General features: G+C 39.5%; 1 protein-coding gene across 1 annotated transcript in view; it reads right to left on the bottom strand.

Moving 5' to 3' along the window:
- The window catches only part of bmp2k (BMP2 inducible kinase), a 29,728-nt gene that overhangs the window by 6,224 nt on the left and 4,538 nt on the right, over positions 1-18,966 (bottom strand). The window contains exons 2-15 of the mRNA XM_088413390.1: positions 14,182-14,300; positions 13,368-13,473; positions 13,147-13,289; positions 10,750-10,871; positions 9,194-9,275; positions 6,001-6,133; positions 5,573-5,676; positions 5,428-5,507; positions 4,538-4,689; positions 4,146-4,315; positions 3,897-4,052; positions 1,946-2,121; positions 1,185-1,339; positions 515-628 (exon numbers count right to left, since the gene is read on the bottom strand). Coding sequence (XP_088269516.1) covers positions 515-628; positions 1,185-1,339; positions 1,946-2,121; positions 3,897-4,052; positions 4,146-4,315; positions 4,538-4,689; positions 5,428-5,507; positions 5,573-5,676; positions 6,001-6,133; positions 9,194-9,275; positions 10,750-10,871; positions 13,147-13,289; positions 13,368-13,473; positions 14,182-14,300 — 1,812 coding nt within the window. The remainder of the gene's footprint in view (positions 1-514; positions 629-1,184; positions 1,340-1,945; positions 2,122-3,896; positions 4,053-4,145; positions 4,316-4,537; positions 4,690-5,427; positions 5,508-5,572; positions 5,677-6,000; positions 6,134-9,193; positions 9,276-10,749; positions 10,872-13,146; positions 13,290-13,367; positions 13,474-14,181; positions 14,301-18,966) is intronic.

Here is an 18,966-nt window from a genome sequence, read left to right as displayed (position 1 = left end):
GATGCAATCTCTAAATTTGGCTATGATTATTTTGCAGCCTTTTGTCAACTTTGTCAAGATTGATTAAAAAAAAAAATCCAACGTTTAGGACAGACAAAAACTGCGAGCGAACTTGGAATTATAGTAGATGACGCTTTTCAAAATGCGCGAAACGACAGCCATGCTAATGCTAATGCGTACCTAGCTGGAATGATCCCGGCTACCTTCTTTGGTGTTTCTTTTTTTTTTTTTTTTTTGGAAGATTGCCTCTTCCTCTTGACTTATGACTAATTACAATCGAAGCAGTCACCGTCAAACTTGCAAAAATAATAGGAAGAAAAATGAAGAACAAATGTACAGGAAGTGCTTTTTTTTTTACAATCCCCAGAGGAGGCGCAAGTGTGTCAATTTAGCGGTAAGACGAGCACAGTTACTCTAAAAGCAAGTCATCTCCCACGGGCGGTAGGAGAGGTCTGGCTCCGAGGAGGTGGGGGGAGGGTGAGCGGGGCCTCGCAGCGGACTCCTTAAGACTTGCCTGCGCTGGCCACAAACGGCACCGAGCCAAACAGGTCCTCGGTCGGGCGGGGCTTGGCCGAGGCTGACGGGAGTCGATCGGCGTCCGTGCCGCTCGTTCTCTCCGCGGGTTTATCTGCGTGGAGGGGCGGGGAAAATAAAAATAAGCAACTTACGGAGCGGATTGATGAGATTCATAGCCTCATACGTTAATTCGGAAGATAACAATCTTCTAAACAAGCCGCTGCTTTGTATACTAGCTCACAGTTTACTCTGTAATATGTTCAGGATGTAAGTGGTTCATTATTGTCCTATCTTTATGTTTTGGTCTTATTGCCTACCTTATTATTTGCTCGTTTATGGAATGTAGTCTGCTCAGGGAAGTGAACAGAATAAGAATTTCATTGTGTGCTATTACTATCCCTATGACGATAAAGCTCTTGTATCTTGAACTTACATCTCACACACTGATTAGTAAGTTAACAGCCAATCGGAGTAATTAACTGTCGGAGATGGCCAAAACCATTTTGCGTCGCGCTATCACATCATGTCTAAAAAGCACAAGAATCCCAATCTGTGTTGATTCTGGTTTTAAGCATGATCACTTACGCCCTCTGCGTAAGTGTGTTTCTCAATTTTGCCACGTGACCGTTACTTTCTAAGAGTGTAAAAATGAAGGAGGGGCCACTTGCTTGCTCGAAGCATGTCAAACTCGCGGTCGATCAGTTCCTCCTCGGTCAGCTTGGAGAAGTTGTCCTCGCCGAATGGGTTCCAGCGCGACATGTCTGGAGGGTGGCTGGCGCTCTGGGTGGGAGGGGTGACACCGTCCGAGGCCAGAACGGGCGTTCTATACGGGGGAGACCGGGGGAGCAACAAAAATCACTTATTTGTATTGTATTTTTCATATATTTTGCGCTGATAGAAAATTACACCCTTTGCTATATTTCAGTATAATATTTCACCTTATCACCTTATTTCCCCCACATAATATTTTATAGTTTTTTTTACCCAATATTGTTTTTAAATTACATTTATCTTTTTTTGTTTGTCTTTATTTTCAAGTATCTTTCTTGTAACTTTATAGAATTGTTCAATTTTTTGTAAGTTTTATTGTTATGTGGTAGTCAAGGCAAGTCACATTTAAAAACAACCACAAAGAATTGAGCAAAGTGCTGTACAGTCACTAAAGTAAAACAAGTATTTTATTTTTAAAATTTTTGCTCTAATATTGAAAAAAATATATATTTCTATCTAATATTTTCAACCGAATTTTGTGGTATTTTTCTTCAAATGTTTATTGAATATGAACTTCTAAATAATTATTGTATTCTTTTAAAATGTATGTATCATTACTTATCTTACCCGTCCATGCTTTGATATTTTGTATATATTTTTTCGTCCTGCTTTTCTTGTAGAATATTTTGAATAATGATGAACTTTGCGAAAACTTTACCTGGGATTGGAGTAGGACGGCTCTGCAGGCGAGGGCGCCCCCATGTGGGCTGTCCCTGCAGGGGGCGTGGTGGCGGCGTAGGAGCCCAGTGGCACCTGGAACTCCAGTGGGGAGGACATGTAGGAGGGCACGTGATGTGGCTGCTGTCGAACAAAAGCCTGTTGGTACTGCTGCAGCTGGCGTTGGGGTAAAAGAGAGAGACGGGGAGAGAGAGAGAGAGAGAGAAGAGGAGAGAGAGAAAGAGAGAGAGAGAGAAGGGCAGGGCGGTGGGAGAAAAGGGGTTGGTGGCAATGATTTGGTGGCGCACGGAGATGAGCAACAAGATGGCGGAATGCTGTTAGAGATCAGTTTTGGATTTGGGAAGCTGGGGATGCAGGGGTGGGGGAGCGGGGGAGTGGCGAAAGGGCCAAAGTCAAACAAAGTCAGCTTTGCTATGTTTTTTTTCCAATAAATACTTTTCCTAATGGTTTTTGCATGGGATTAAAATGCCTATGTGCATGATTTTCGTATTGTTACCCAATATAGATGGAGCTTTTTAATAATTTTTGAAAGAGAATTTCTACAATCTTCATTTGTGTTTTCCTTCTTTTAGTTGTCATTTTTTTAAACAACATTTGTGTTCATTTTGTTGTTCATAGCTATCTAATATTTTTTTTGTATTTTCTTCAAATATTATGGTATTTTTTTAATTACATCTTATTTACATCTATTATCCCCAATTCTGTATTATTTTCCAATACTTGAAACAATTTTTTAGTTTTCCCTCTATTTCTGTATTCCTCTTATTTTGTCAAATACATTTGTATCAACATTAATATGTAGTTGTATTTTTCTGTTTATTTCCCCCAGGTTTGTCCATATCTAATTTATTTATTGAAGAAATTCTTATTTCTTTAATACTTTTCTATTACATCCAAAACAGGCTTACCCTTAGGTCATATCTAACCTTTTTTCTTTGAAAATTGTCTAATCATTTAGTGTTTTTTTTTTTCTTCTTTTAGTTCCCTCTACATATTCGTATTTCTGTCTGTAAAGTCTTGTAATAAAAATATATCAAACACATTTGTTGGGATTTGTTTGTCCTATTTGTGCATTTTTTTTACAACTGTACTATTTTTTCCACCAACATTTACTAGCAGCACAAATGCAAAAGCAGGCCATGTCACTGGTATTTGGGGAATAAAGGCTGTGTCTTGCGTGAACTTGGCGGCTGGCTTTTCACCCTCTGTTCAATCCCTTCGCCGCCTCGTCGCACCAGCTTGCCGCCTGCCCAAAACAGATGGCGCACGCTGGCGGGAAACGCAGCTAAAAATTGCAGCCAGTAAACAGTTAAGTTTGAACGTCTGCTGGCAACGCACAGTTGACTGTTTGCAGGCGTGGGAGGATAGAGACGCCGTTACGTGACGCGTGTTGCTATGCGAATTAGTGATTCGACAATTGGCTAAACCAATCCATTTCATATTTCCATTTTTTTCCATTTAATATTTCTGTATTTTTCATCTAATATTGATTATTTTTTAAACGATTCTCTATTATCACCTTTCGAAATTTTCTTGAACATTGTTTGCTATGTATAAGTGTTTTCGGACATTTTTATCATCGCATTTAGCGTATATATTTTCATTCCTACACAAAAAAAGGTTTTCTTACATTTCAGACATAATATTCCCTTACCTTTTCCTCTAATTTGTAGTTTTGACATGTACCTTTCCGTTATTTTCAGTTATACCACTAATATTTTTGGCATTATTTATTTCCGCATTTTAAAAATTATGTTTGTCTCTCATTTAGTATTTTTATGGGTGCTACTTTGTGTCATTTTTGACATGTATATCTAGTCCATTTTTTAGATCGCTGGGTTGTGTGTAAAGGTCCAAGGAAAATACACATTACAGCATCTCCGATGTTCCAATCAAGCGGCTACTGTGTTTCTGTCTGGGAGGAAACGTACCATGGCGGCATACTGGGCTTGAGCAGTATGAGCGACTCTTTGCTGATACATGGGCTGTTGTTGCAGCTGCATTATCATTTGCTGCTGTTCCTGGAGGAAAGCCTGCAGTTGTTGTTGTTGCTGCTGCTGCTGGAGATGTATGGACTGCTGCATAGCCTGTTGGTACATAGGAGCAAAAAAAAAAAAAAAAAAATCGTAATCATTGAGGTCACAGAGACAGAGGGTCCACGATTTCAAGTTAAATAATACCTGGAGGTATTGAAGTTGCTGTGTGTTGATGTGCTGCTGCTGCAGAGCTTGTTGTTGGTGGTGGAGCTGCTGAAGGCGCAGATCGCCCGGCTGCAGCTGCTGCAACACTCGATGCTGCTGACTGCCTGGTTGTGGCTGAGCGCAAGGCTGTCCTGAACCTGGAGTGGGAGCTGGCAACAAAAACGACATTTTCAGTACTTAAAGAATAATATTTGACCTATTCTTGGTCAAATATATTGTAAATGTATTTTACAGTGATTTGAATATATTTACTACTTTTACTAATGTTTTTGTCAAAGGGGAAATACGTGACAACATGTAATGTACCCTTAACACCAGCAGGTGCCACTAGGTGCCTCATCATCTTGTACAATTTGCTGTGTTTGTCTCACCTTTCTGACCATTGCTGACAGGGGCAACAGAAGGCCCCACAGTCATCTTGACAGGTGTGACGGTGGTGAGAGGCAGGACGTTACTGTTGGCCGCCTTGGGCCTCTGTCGCGGTGCGATGGAGGTCTCCGTCGGGCCCACAGAGTCACATATTCTGAATTAAAAAAAAAAAAAAAGCTTGCCTAAATGTTAAAGGAAGCCAAATTCATGACTTTTTAAGACCACTTGGGCCAAATTTGATAACGGCTGTATTTTTAAGGTTTTGGTGTTGGACCCTGGCGACTTTTGTGGTAGCACCACTGTCATCTTGCCACCAGGTGCATCAGGTCGTGGCTGTTTCCGTCGGTCGGCCAATCAACCGACCCACACAACAGCCCTGCCTGTCTTGGTGGAATATACTACCCGACCGGCATGCTGTTTTTATAGCAAGATCATAGACACAGACTGAACACGCCTGCATGTTTAGAGCTAAGAGTAGGATCAACAGTTTTTCCAACATAACACGACAAACTCACTGTTGTACTGCACCAAAACAACAGTAACGTGACTGATTGTGTTTACTACTAGAGAGGGCCCCAGCAGTTCAATCTCAAAATCAATACTTCAAAAGAGTCTTCTTCTGTCGCCCTTTTGTTTGCCAGTGTTCCTCTGGTGGCTAGTAAAAAAAAAAAAATGCAGATAAGATGCACTGGACTGTAGGCCACAAGGTTTAAAGTGTGAGAAAACTTTGCGACTTACCGTCTGAAAGTTACAGTATTTATTTATCTATTTTAACCAAATAGGCATATAATATTTTCTAAGTATATTTTCTCTAATATGCATCTATCGCTCCCTAATATTTTTTCTGTGTGTCGCTTTCATTCAATATTCTTGCCCACAAAAGTAGGTGTACCTTGCTTTCGTTATACTCTTCTTGGCGGCCACTTCGCTGGCCGTGAGAGGCTCTGGTAACGATGTAGGGATAGGAGAATTCTGTAAAAACAAACATTCCGTCACCATGCAAAAACTGGAAAGAAAAAAGTCTGTACTATACTTACAAAGATATTTGGCACGGGACAGTCCCTTCCAGCAAATTTAAAGGCAAAGTAGGACACTTGATAGATGTCTGGTCTCTTTTCCTGGTCTGGTTCGAGCATATATCCTGCAGGAAAGTTTTTCAAATATTTCAGAACAGTGGAATGCACTTCTTTTTTAGGCCACTTGCTGGAGCCATTGCTCTCCTACGATAAGGGGAAGCAAACTGAGAGACAAACAAGCAGACAGACAGTCCTGACTGGTTTAAACAGGCTCTACTTGTGTGCAGATGGCTCTATGCTAAAACACACACACACACACACACACACACACACACACACACAACACTCACAAAAAAAAATGCTAAGTGTGCAGATAAGCTAATGAAAACCGCATTGGGCCACATTCAGTCAATGGCCAAATGTTTGCGAGTGAATATAAAAGGACTTACGGATTAAGCAGTGCAACTTGAGGGAGAACTTGGAGTTGTCAGGAACGATAAAGGTTCCATCGCATATGGCAACTTGACTCTCCCCAAATGGAAGCGTGAAGAAACACAGCTTGTACAACAAGCATCCCAGTGCCTGTGGAAATAAAAATTTGATTGAAAAAAAAAAAAAAAACTTTTGATAATGAGCATACACTACAGAAAAAGAAGAGAAATTTGGGCTGGATCCCTACAAACTGACATATTGTCCCAAAAATACCTGCTTGAAAACATAATGTCAGACCTCCAGGGTATTTCAGGCAGGGCATATCGAGTCCCCTTGACTATACGTGATATTTCCAAATTTCATTGTCACTTCCGTCCAAAATAGCAGACTTTCATTTCGAGCATGGCTCCTGGAGATGTTTTTATGTGTGCGGTGTGCACTCAATATAGTCAAGGATGCCAGTTTTTATGTTGCAGAAGGCCGAAGTATAAAATTAATAATTTAAAAAAAAAAAAAAAAATCTGAGAAGTCTTTGAAAGTTGTCAAGAAATTGTGATTCAAAAAAGGCTACTGTCAAACCAGATATCCAGTATTTTCAGGTGTGAGTTTTTAATTGACATACATTGCTCTTGTTGGCCTGCGTCCCTGACGGATCATTTTTGACGGGGGACGCATACTTTCAAATCATCGTGCATCCCTCGGACGCATCGTTTTTTTGACATAAATATTAATCATTGTCCATCTACTCTTTATTCAACAAAACCTGACGACCTATGAACATTTTTGACTACTTTGTCTGCCATGTTTGTTTTGACCTCATGGAATAAAAGAAAGTCAATTGGAGGAAAAAAAAACACATCTTTTTTTACTTTACATAAACGCCGTGAACCTCACGGCGTAAGCCTTGATGATGAAGTAAATGACAACTAAATGGTTGTCACCATCATGATCTTTAGGCCCAAAACAAAGTAAACTCGGCTCAAAACTTTCTGTATCAGTGACAAGTCAATCAAACAAGTTAAACAAATCAGGTAACAACGAGCCAAAAAGAAGCGAAAACGAAACACTTCAGAAACTCGCAGAAAAAAACCTAAACAAACAAGCCCTCAAAATAAAGTGGACATTTTTACCAAAATAGACTGTTATAGCAGCAGCTGCGATATGAAGATGATGATGGATGCTACATGTAAGTTCATGCTATTTTAATAAATGTTACTGCGACATTTGTTAATATCTGTTGTTGGTTTGTTCCCACATCTTGTCAATGCAGTTTGAACCTTAGACTTACCTTGTCCTTTTTACTGCGCGATTTTTTGTACTTCAAACATTTCTGCTGGGACCCATAATATTTTTTAGTATTGTGAGTCCCGGGGACCCAACATTTTTCAAAGGTGAAATGAGCACTGAACATGATGACCAAATTTTATGTTGACTTTGGTGACTGAATTTCTAAAAGGTTTCAAGAAACAAGTCTTTAGAATGGCTAAAAATGATCAAAATGATCCTAAGATGTACAATATAAACAAAAATGGCAGACCTCCTCCTCTGTGTTTATAGGCATGGCCTCTGATTTTGTTGGTCTATTTACGATAGACTGTTGTTTTCTTTTTGCCAGATAGTTAAACATTTTAAAATTCAAAAATAAAAACTTAAGACTTGATTCAAATAGTAAAAAATTCTAAGAGGTTTTACCTGACATGTTTTGGCATTTAAATGCCACGTCAGTCATTAAAGGACCCTGGAGATCACAATAAGAGGCTACTTTAAACAGAAATGGCAGAATTCCTACATCTTTTCTTTTTTGAGAATCACCTCGATAGACACACCTACCAAATTCCATGTTGCTAAAGGACAGTGGCTTTAGGGGCTGATTTTTCAAACAAATTCCAGGCACAATTGAAGCCGCTAAGCTATTAGTTAATCAGCTAAAGAGCCGGGCAGTGAGCTTAACACTGAGCAATATGGCTGGCTATCCAAACAAACAAGCCTGCAGGCTGCTTATGAATGATGCAATGAAATCTGCTGACGCTGCAGTTTTGCGATAAATGACTTTTGGAGGCAGTCAGCTGCCTTTAGGGCTTCTGGTGCCTTTTGAGAACTCATCTTGGTGTGCACTGAAAAGCTGATAAACACGTGTGCGGGTGCTGACACACGCTCCAAACATAGAACAGGAAGTGTATGCGTGTGTGTGTGTCGTGGTGGTGGTGATGGTGTGTGTTGTTGTTGCCCAACAGTTGTCTCATCTTACATTATGACAAAAGAAAAAGAAATCATTTGAGTTTTAGCCTATCCCAGCTAACTTTGAGCAAGAGGCTAGACAAACACTTTTGGACAAGGTAATTTGACAACAGAACCTCACAAGAACATGTAAAATGAGAACTCACAAAAGTAATACTAATTAATAGGGACTAGAACACTGTGTACCCCCCCGCCCAAACAAAAACAATGGAAAAAAACAATGGGACAAACAATTAAACAAATACCTCATAGCTTAACTTACAAATGGCCAACTGACAAGTTTTTTTGAAGGCCGAGACATTTTTTTAAATTTGCCTGTGTTGTATATATAAAATAAAATTGTAGTACTTTTACTCTAGTACCACAATTTCTGTGACGGTTTTTATCACTGTCTTTATATCAGTAAAAAAAAGAAAGAACAACGTGCTCGCTAAAAATTCAGAAAACATTCAAATATGACAGGCATAGAAAATATCAACTGGTACTTGACCACTGGCATTCGATAAATAGATACTATTCTTTAGGTTTTATCAAATAAACAGCTATTCATTTAAGTTAAAAATTAAATTTAAAAAAAAATGTTGTGTTTTGGGGGGAGGGCCATAAAAAATAAATGCAATTTAAATCATTCCAAAGGGGAAAAAAGAATGGAACAAGTTCAACTGATAAGTCAAGATACCACAGTATTATAATGGTACCAGTAGAAGTTGAACCCCAACGCCTTTCATTGGCTGCAGTCCAAACTCTCCTCTCACCTTCAAATCAAACAAAGTCCTCCATGATCTCAAAATGGAAGCCTGACATTGTTTTTGTCAGAGACGCTCCACAATGTTGTTTTTTATGAGTGGGGGGAGTGAAGGTAAACAAGATTTGGGAGAGACCGCAAAGAGGAAGGAGGAGGAACGTGTCAGGGCAGAGTAACGACAAGCAGCACACAGGCGGGACAAACCAGCTCTGCAACAACACACTCACCCATATATCAGCCTTAGTGGTGATGGCTTTCCCCGCATACAAGTTAATCATCTCGGGCGCCCGGTATGACAGTGTTGTGTACCTGCGGGCGTTAAAAGGAGGAAGCAGTGAGTGACAGAAAGACATTTTAATGACAAAGCATCTGACTAATTACTGGGCATAAATGCCACTTTACAACATCCCTTCGATGTAAATATATTATATATTAAAAAAAGACTGTTACTAAGACCTATTGTCGCAAAAAAAGTGCATCTTTGTGACGGGTGTACCATTTAATATTGTTAAATGTTTAAGTAGAAATATAAGAATGTCCATGTCTGAACATAGGGTGTAACAGAACAGCAAAAGTCATGTGTATACAATCACAGGGAAATAACCAAGAATAAATGCATCTGCTCATTTTTGTGTGTATAAGATTCAATTAAAAAAAAAAAAAAAAAATTAATGTCCTAAACAGTTACATGATGTATGATGCAGTACAGTAAACAGTCACTAAATTGTAAATACTATATTGTGCTAGACCAGTCATAGTTTTTGAGCAAGTCATCTAGCTTTAATTGACGGCTTGAGTGGCAAATTAGAACCATATTAAAACTGTCAACAAACGGCTTCATATTTTTTCTGCATAAATATATAACAAACATTATGCGCAACAAGCATGAAAATACCTACATTTAAAGCTTCCTTTCATCTCAATTAATGCTGACGTGACTTTTGTGTTAAAACTAGTGAAGATCATTGTGCTGGACAGGCACCATAATGTGTTTGACAGTCATAGAATGTGCTGGATCAGTGGTTCTCAACCTTTTTTCATTAATGTATGCCCATTTTTTTTTAAGCCAAGTACACTATAACTAGTGCAAAAAAGAACAGAATGCTGTGTCATCAGTGTCTGATTTATGTAACTTTGGTACTGTATTTGGAGAATTATTGCTAGGAATTTTCTTCAGCAATACTGGAAGATATTGTGTAACATTGTCTGTTTTATTTATGACTCGTCTGCCGGAAAATCGTGTCACTAATCCCAATGCACGTTTTTTTCAAAACTGACAAAAAGCGTAAAGCATACATTTTTTTTTTTTTTAAAGAAGTCACTATAACAATTTAACCATACGTTCGCTTTTAATTGGAAAAGAAAAATGTACTGCTCCAGTTACAGTATTAAAAACATTAAAATCAGATGCACAAATACCAGCAGAAACCCTGTTAACTCAGTACTCCCAGTTGAGGACTATTGTGCAAAACGGTTACCGTAGTAAGCCAGGCAATGTGTTTGACAGTTACAGAATGTGTTTGGGTTGAGAAACCTGCACAACAGTAATCAAATGATCCTATTACTGTATTGCGCAAAAGAGTCTGTTACTATAGTGTTATAGCTAGTTTTCTCTGTTTTCTACATATTTAGTATGAAAAAAGTAAAAAAACTAAAATTAATTAAATCCAGGGTGTTTGTGACACACTTCAATGACACCTTTTGAAGTCATTTCCCAACTAATAAGCGAGACAGAGTATGTCAGATTAATACCATCACGCCGTGGCAGATTTATTGAACTCACTTCTTTATCTCGTCCTCCACAGCGGTCACGCCATCTTTGTGCGGCTGCAGAACTTTGTGGGTGGCGCTACCAAAATCACACAGCACGTAGCTGCCCTGATCATTCAGCAGGATGTTTTCCACCTGCCAAACAGCATTGCGTTGGTTACATCACAATTATTTACATACACTGAGAAGATTACACTAGGTGTACGATATGCTGATGTTGGTTATAATGAAAGATTTAAATGTTGGCGACAAAACGGGTGACATCAGGAGATAACCCGCGAAGACAATGTTAAAAAAAAAATAATCATTTTGATGACATTATCATAGAAGGCAGCCAAATGTCAAGTTCCTCGGGAAAGAATCCTAAAATGGACACTTACTGTATCTCTTCGGACATGGCTGCTTGAGACCTTTTTTGTGGGTCTACCAGAGTTAAACAGGTTAAAAAAAACAAACAAACAAAAAAAACCCTCTTGGAGAGGTGTTTCATTCTGGCACCAATGGAAACAGCCAAGGATGACCCAAGACCTAAAAAAGCTGCTTAAAACCAGACGACATACTTCTTGTATGTTTTTGGGCATACTGTAGCTGCTTGACATTTTTTTTGTAAATGAGAGATCCCTTTCACATTTATGTTGCGATGTGAAACTAGCTTTGGAGGCTGAATTTGAAGTCAACCGTCCTTAAAATTAACAGTTAAGACAAAATGGCTGAGTTCTACTGTATGTCTTTCAGGGCATGCTTTCTTGAGACTTTTTTGTGCATCGAATCATTAGACATGTCAACCAAATTTCATGCTTCAAGTGAAACTAGTTCCTTGAAAGGAAATGTTCACCCCGAAATGATTGTGGTTAGTGTTTCGAATTTCTATTGCAAACCATTATGCTTTACCACCAAGCCAACGGCATGAACGAACAAAAATGTTAGTTTACTAAATCTGTCTTGTGTGATTCAAATTTTGACGCAAGCAGCTGAAATCTGTTACCAAAAAAAAAAATGTTTTTTTAAAGGACCTCTACCAGAGTAGAGAGTGAGCACATGGTTAGGCGGATTGAGAGTTTTAGTACCGGAGGAAGGAAATATGAACACGAGCTGGCAGAGGGGGGGGGGGGATGCGGAGGCGATGGAACAGTCCGGAAAGTCATTGTGCTGACCAAGCAAATTTAAAAATTCCACTCATCGTTATCTGTGGCAAACTCACAAGTTTCATTACCAGCTCAACTCAACTTTGTTCATATAGCCATTCAAAACAGACGTTGCTGAGTACAAAGTGTTGTACATGAATAAAAAGATCAACTGATAATGATAAGAGTCTTGCAATGAACAGTGTAAATAGTCTTAGTAACAAGCTAAATCAAATAATCAAAGGAAGCAATAAATGATAAACTAGCTGGTCCAATGTAAAAATCACCATTCATTTTAAAGCGCACGTTTGAGACTGCTGGCTGTAGATAAGAGGCCTGAGGGCCCAGGTCAACAAGGTGGGTTGTACAATGCCCAATGGCACCAAACACCAGAATTTCTGTTTTCCTTTCTTTGAAATTTAAAAAGTGCCGTCCAGACTTTGATTTCCTCTACTGTAGACAAAATAAATCTGCCTTTAAGGAGAAAGCATCCTTTATCGCTCAGAAGGATCCGACCGTCATCCCGCACATCAGCGAAGGGTCATGCCGTAATTTGTTATAATGGAGCTTAAGTCCAGCAAAAACATTAAAACAGGCAGCGACCCCAAAATAAAACCTTGCAATGACAGTGGGGGAATGGAGTACTCAGAGCAACCAAACCTGACACAAAAAGTCCTGCCTGCCAAATTGGACCAAAACCAAGGGTTGGCATTTCCGGTCCTCGGGAGCCGCTAACCTGCATGTATTCGGCGACTCTCTTCTATAATACACCTGATTCAAATGATCAGCATCGTTATCAGGCTTCTGCAGAGCATGCTGATGAGCGGCTCTCGAGGACCGGAGTTGCCTACCCATGACAGAAAACCTTTGGAATTTAAAAAGACAAGTTGACAAATTGAGTCCATTCTTCAGTAGTTGCTGAATTGATTAACCTACCCTAAAATAAATGTCTAGCCTAAATAAATAACTCCCACAAAAAAACTGTTGTGCATGATTTACTTTATTGCAAATGTTAAGTCTTGCTATGGAGTACTTTAAAAAGTGTGTTTTGATAAGTTTACCTATAAATCACAATATTCTATGCCTCTCAAGTTGTGTGGGAGGCGTAATACGATATGAAGAACTATTTTCCTAAGTGTCTCAATATTGCAGATTTTTAAGTCGCTGTTGTTGGCTCTACAACACAGTATGCTCCCCATAAACTTGGGATCGATGCGAAACGTTAACACGCCTCTTATCTCTCTGTGGAGTTGCGCAACTAAGCGCATCACGAGATGGCGTCTTACCTTGAGGTCCCGATGGATGACAGGCGTCTTGCACTGGTGCAGCCGCGCCACGGCCTCGCATGTGTCGCAGAAGATGTGTAGCACCTCTGCCTCGCTGAAGCCCACATTCAGACGTTGGTTCATCTGCTTCACCACCTGGCCCGCTAAAAGACCAACAACACAGTTGAGCGCTGACCCTGGCAACATTCATACTGAGACGGCATTTTGCCAACAGGAAGTACCTTTGCAGTACTCCATGAGGATGAGGACCTCCCAGACACTGTCTGATACAGTGTTGACGGCAGAATCCAGATAGCCCACGATATTCTTGTGGCCTGATAGCTCCTTCTGCATGAGGCATAATGAAAACATCTTAAAAACTTTCAGGAGCACTCCTTTTACGCAAAATAGACTTCATTTCAGTAAGCAATGAAAGGGTAAAAACCCTCGAACTATGTTTTTTTTTTCAAATTCTTTGGAAAGATATGGCAGTATTAAAAAAAAGCTCTGGAATGATTGAAGTTTGTGTTATTATCCCCATCAAAAAGTGGGGCGACTGAAGCAGATTTCCAATCCTTTTTTCCATCCTTTTATTGGGCCCACCCCAAATGTTTGAGGGTGACTGTAAATTGCTGCATGTTTGCACTGCTTAAAAAACTGAATTGGGTTGTATTTTTTATTATTTCCAATCAAGTAACAAGTACTCTAAATTCAAAGACATGAGGGGTTAAACCAGTGCTTCTCAATGATATTTTGCCCCGAAGGGCCCCCCCAAAGACGTGCTGATTATAAATAGAATTTTAAATAATAAGTAGACCTAAAACTGTACCTTTAACATTAACAAATAAGAAGACATCATTAATCAATTTTCAAAAACTGTTAAATTATTTTTTACAGAATTTATATGGATTATGCATTTACATTTCATTTGAAATTCAAGGCATTTCATTTGAAATTCTTTGAACAGGAAGATGACATCATCCTGTGGTTTGTCGTTCATGATCACACGCAACACTTTCAACTGACACAAAACTGTGTGTAGCGCCTTATTCTTACCATGATGGTAATCTCCCGCTTGTGGACGTTGAGGTCAGGCACGTTGTTGACGTACATGCGCTTAAGAGCGCAGCGGATGCCGCTGTGCGTACGGGCCAGGAAAACCACAGAGAAACCTCCTGCAAACACACACACACACAAATGAAATGTTTTAATGCAGATGAAATTCGGACCAGCTTTAAACAAGAGTTGAAAACTCTTCCGAGATGGCTTAGACCTCGACACTGTGACCGAATCACCCGAAAATGTACCGTACTTTCCGCACTATAAGGCGCACCTAAAAACCTTAATTTTTTTAAAAAGCTGATGGTGCGCCTTATAATCAGGTGCGCCTTATATATTGATCAATATTGAGATTGGGATTGGTAGATGGGAAATGAACTGATAAAGTAAGCTTTAACTGTTTCTTTTGTGTGTTGAACAAAGTTGATCATATTGACATTGAGTTATTATGCTATTGAGAATATTGAGTTGAATATTGAGTTATTATTGTTATCCATGTATTACTAGTGTGATTAAAAAAGTTTTAAAATATGTCAATAATTGAGGGTGCGCCTTATAATCCGGTGCACCTTATATATGGAAGAGGTTTTAAAATGTGTCATTAATTGAGGGTGTGCCTTATAAGCCGGTGCGCCTTATAGTAGGGAAAACGGTACATGGTTTAATTAGTGGTGCAACCCTTTTTTTTTTTTTTTTTAAATCTATGATCCGTTCGTTCATGGGTGTGAAATTTCTACTGGTGGCTCCTGCTATGTGCTCCTGTATCCCTTGTTGGGAAACACTGCATTGGAGGATCTAATCCGAGGCAACGTTGACAGGCTTGACGCGATTGTGATGTTAGGCAGGCTTTGAAGCTTGGTTTTCCCAAGGGGAAGAGGCATCAGCAGGCATCTACCAGTGTAAAACTTAGTGTACAGTAGAGCCCTGCAGCTACAATGGCACACTGGATTTTTCATTCCCACTTTGACAGTCATGGCATACCGACAAGCTAAACACCTTGGCAATCACGGCCTGTGTATTGTGCCAATGCTTTTGGATGAGGATCATCTGGTAACCTTGTTCGGCAGTATGCAGACTAGGCTCGTATTTCAAATCAGGACGAGTTAATTGAGATTGCAAGGGATTCAACAATGGCGCCTTTGTTGTGCAACAAGTTAGCTCAGGTCATCTTGGGGTTGCCCGGTTGCTTCGGGGAAGATGGGGGAAGGTGGTTGAACTAACAACTAGCTAACAACGTTTCCTGTCAACAGTGGAAGATACCATTTCACGGATTAACGGTGACAGCTAAAACTATGGATAAACAGTGTGAGGTGAATGTGCCATGTGATGTTTTTATGAGCAAGAGTAAACCATGAGTTATCTAACATGTCATGAAGATCAAACTTAAGGGCAGGAATTCATGGAATCCATACGCTTTAGGCTAGGTGTTGGTTTACTCTGAGCATAAAATGGGAGCTCAGCTCCCAAAAGATTTAAGTATGCACATTATCTCAGTGTGGCAAGTCAATATTGAGATGTGTGTTCATTGCTTTTAAACAAATATTGGATTGCAGTTAATATAAATGACAATTAGAAGGGTTTACATAAAACAAGGTGACATAACAGCCTGTTGTGGGGGGGTGGTCCTTTTTCATGTGAAAGAGCCAGCTGTACCTCTTTTTTGTGATGGATTTTCAATGCAAATTCGGAGCTGTTAATAGTAATTAATAGTAGGTGGTCACAAATTTGATGTTGGCCAGGTAGCTCCCCCAAGAACCACACGAGTATTCTAAAAATATGTCAGGAGCGATGGGAAATTATTTTCTACGAATGTTATAGAAGTGATCATTTGAAAATATAAATATTGGCAGAGATTCGCAAAAATATATTTTGTTTGCATCTGGTATTTATCAGTTTCCTGTACATCAACACGATCAGTCTCTCATATTAACATCTATAACTTAAGTTTGTTATTTCTCAAGTGTGTATAAAACAGGTAGCTCTTCATATTAATCAGTAGCCAAGAAACAGCTTTCAGATTAGCAATGCAGAAATTGTACCTCATAATTAAGGAAATTGTGGACTTTCATTGTAGGGAATAGAATTTAATCTTATGAATGTACTTTAATCAAAGAAGACAAATTTAACGAGTTTATAAATTAGTTTGTGTATTTGTAGACGTTAATGATGTCTTACATTTTAATCATGGTAATCATACATTTAAATCTGATTTTTAGTCTAGCAATTGTATATTTTCCTCTCATGCAAAGGAGACACTGTTTACCCCGCCCCAATCTACTGTGGGATGTAACAACTCGCAATAACAAAAGTACGTGAGTGGTCATGGTAAAAAAAAAAAAAAGTTATACATACTCATGTTAACTCAGCTCTCAGATATCGTGGCTAATGTTCGACTATTTTCATTAAAAAAAATGCAATGTAAGCAAATTAAGCAGTTTTCAGCTCAAATGGCCACATAAAATGTCCATTAGAGTCCATTTAATTCACATAAATCCAGCAAACTGGAGGGTATTTATAAATAGAACCTTGCGATGTGTTCACTTGTGACAAACTTTGGTATCGAGGATCATGTGAGGAACATCGAGCGGCGTCTCAGAATGAATTCCAAGCGGGTGGCTTCACTGAGTGGATCACAGTTCGTAGGACTCGACAAAAGACCTGTTTTCAATCCGGGGTGACTTCTCCTCGGTTTTGGTTAAGCCGAGGCCACCCGCTTCTCTAAATCGTCACCCCATGTCTGTTGTCACCTCGCTAAGTCAACTCCAAACACAAAGTGCCTGGAAGGAAACAGGGGGCCTCGCGCATACCAGGGCTTTACACAAAGGCGGACCCCTCGGAACCCTGGTAGACCCCTGGGCTGACAGTGCAAGACAGTTTGAACTGGCGACAGTGACATAAACTTTGACCCAGGAAGCACAGAGGCTCCTGCTGTTGTTGTTGTCCGACACGCAATGACGACAAGGACAAAAACAAAGGACGGCTTCATTCTGCCTTGTCCATAAATCGTCATCTTGGTTATTTGATTAGTGAATGTCGATTGTTTGTCATACAAGGTAGCCACAGAGAAATACACTGGGGCCAATCACGACAGTAATGAAATGACAGAAATGAGGCCTCCCTGCAAACTCCAACTCAGGGGAACTGGACCAGCAAAAATGGCCCAATTTAGTGCAGTCACATAAAATGGATGCCCACACAATCACACATTGTGGAGTGCATGGTGTGAGCCGAATGATGCTACAGGTTCTAATTTGTTTTAATATATTTTAGTTAGGATGGGCAATACAAAGTATTGCCAAGAATTGGTATTGGGCCGACCCCAGAACGGATTTCAAGGTATCGGTACTGGTAACAGATTAATGTGTTATTTGTCGCACTCTTGGATTACTGACTAGAAATTACACACTTCAAGAACAGAAAGTTGTCAATAATTTCATGAGATTTAAAGGAAAAATCTAATTGCATTTTTTGTCTTTCGACTTTTTTTCTTGGGGGGGTGGTATCAAAAGTATGTGCTTTTATACAATGAAAATAGGTTTGAATTATGCAACCATGGATTCTAATTGTAATCAGTCATTTTTTAATAAAAGAAACGGCCCATTATTTTGGCAATTTCTTTAGTTGCTTGCAGAATTCAATCATGGAGTTGTAGTTTGTGCGGCAGATGTTCCTCGTCCTCCAGGAGATACACGCACCAAATGCTGGCTCGTTAAAAAAGCTACATGAGAAAACTCAACTCAGGTATGTGACTTTTACCTTGGAAGGCTTGTAAAGATAAACTCCTGCCGACTTGAAGTGCTCACAGACACGTTTATTTCAAGAAAGTACGTCTCTTTGTTTAATTGTAATTAATGTTTGTGAACAGCTGTATGGGTTACATCACGCCTCACCTCAGGAATGGATTTCAAACTTCGGGGGTCTTTTTCTCCGGCAGCTGCTGGCTGTTAATTAAAGCCGCTGACTTTTGGACTGACGGGATTTAGCAAATCCTGGACAGATTTGCTATGATACGAGATAATCTTTAGTCAAAAAGCAGCCCAACTCAGACTGTGGGTGCAAAAGTTAACGCAAGAGGTTAGCTCAAGCCTTTTGATTGTAACAAGATGTAGGGGGATATTCTGCCAAAAAACTAAGTTGGAATTATACATATAGAAGAAATTCAATACTTCACTATAATGTCCAATAATTATTTTACACCTATATAAGGTTCCAATTGCTCTTAATTAATGCCCATTTTGTTTAAATAGGTCATTCGATATAAGAAAATAGAATAGGAATAAATTGATATCAAAAAAGGAAATTTAATTCAATAAAAAAAAAACACCATTAACCGTCGGGAGGATGACAGCCTGCAGGCGTCATCAGTCAGCTATTCATCTATGTTAACTAGTAACATACAGGGCTAAATTTCAGCATCCCTATAAATATGTTAAAACCAGGACCAATCGGCAGCAAAAGTCACACGTTTCTACTCATCCTCCATAGTCATGGGCTGTGTATGCTTCTGATGCATGAAAAATGTGATCCACTTTTTTCTGTCTGACCATTGGTTTTGCCTTCAAGTCCTGACAAGCAAGTCTCACCACAGTGACAGATCGAATGCATCAGCAGCAAAAAGTTCGGACGGTCTAAAAATAGACATTTAGGGTGTGTGTTTGTGGGGGAACTTGGGGGAACTTGTTTTTTTTGCAGGAAGACGACACATTCTGCACTTGGAGGCAGGGGTGGTCATAACAGTCTCAAAGCGGACCTTTTACCGTCAGCCTTGACATTGTGTTGTTG

The sequence above is a fragment of the Hippichthys cyanospilos genome, chromosome 1 (assembly GCF_059441005.1).
Source record: "Hippichthys cyanospilos isolate Australia breed blue-spotted pipefish chromosome 1, RoL_Hcya_1.0, whole genome shotgun sequence".
Lineage (NCBI taxonomy): Eukaryota > Metazoa > Chordata > Actinopteri > Syngnathiformes > Syngnathidae > Hippichthys > Hippichthys cyanospilos.
The sequence above is the reverse complement of the archived record's forward strand: the minus strand, read 5'-3'. Positions and strand labels throughout refer to the sequence as shown.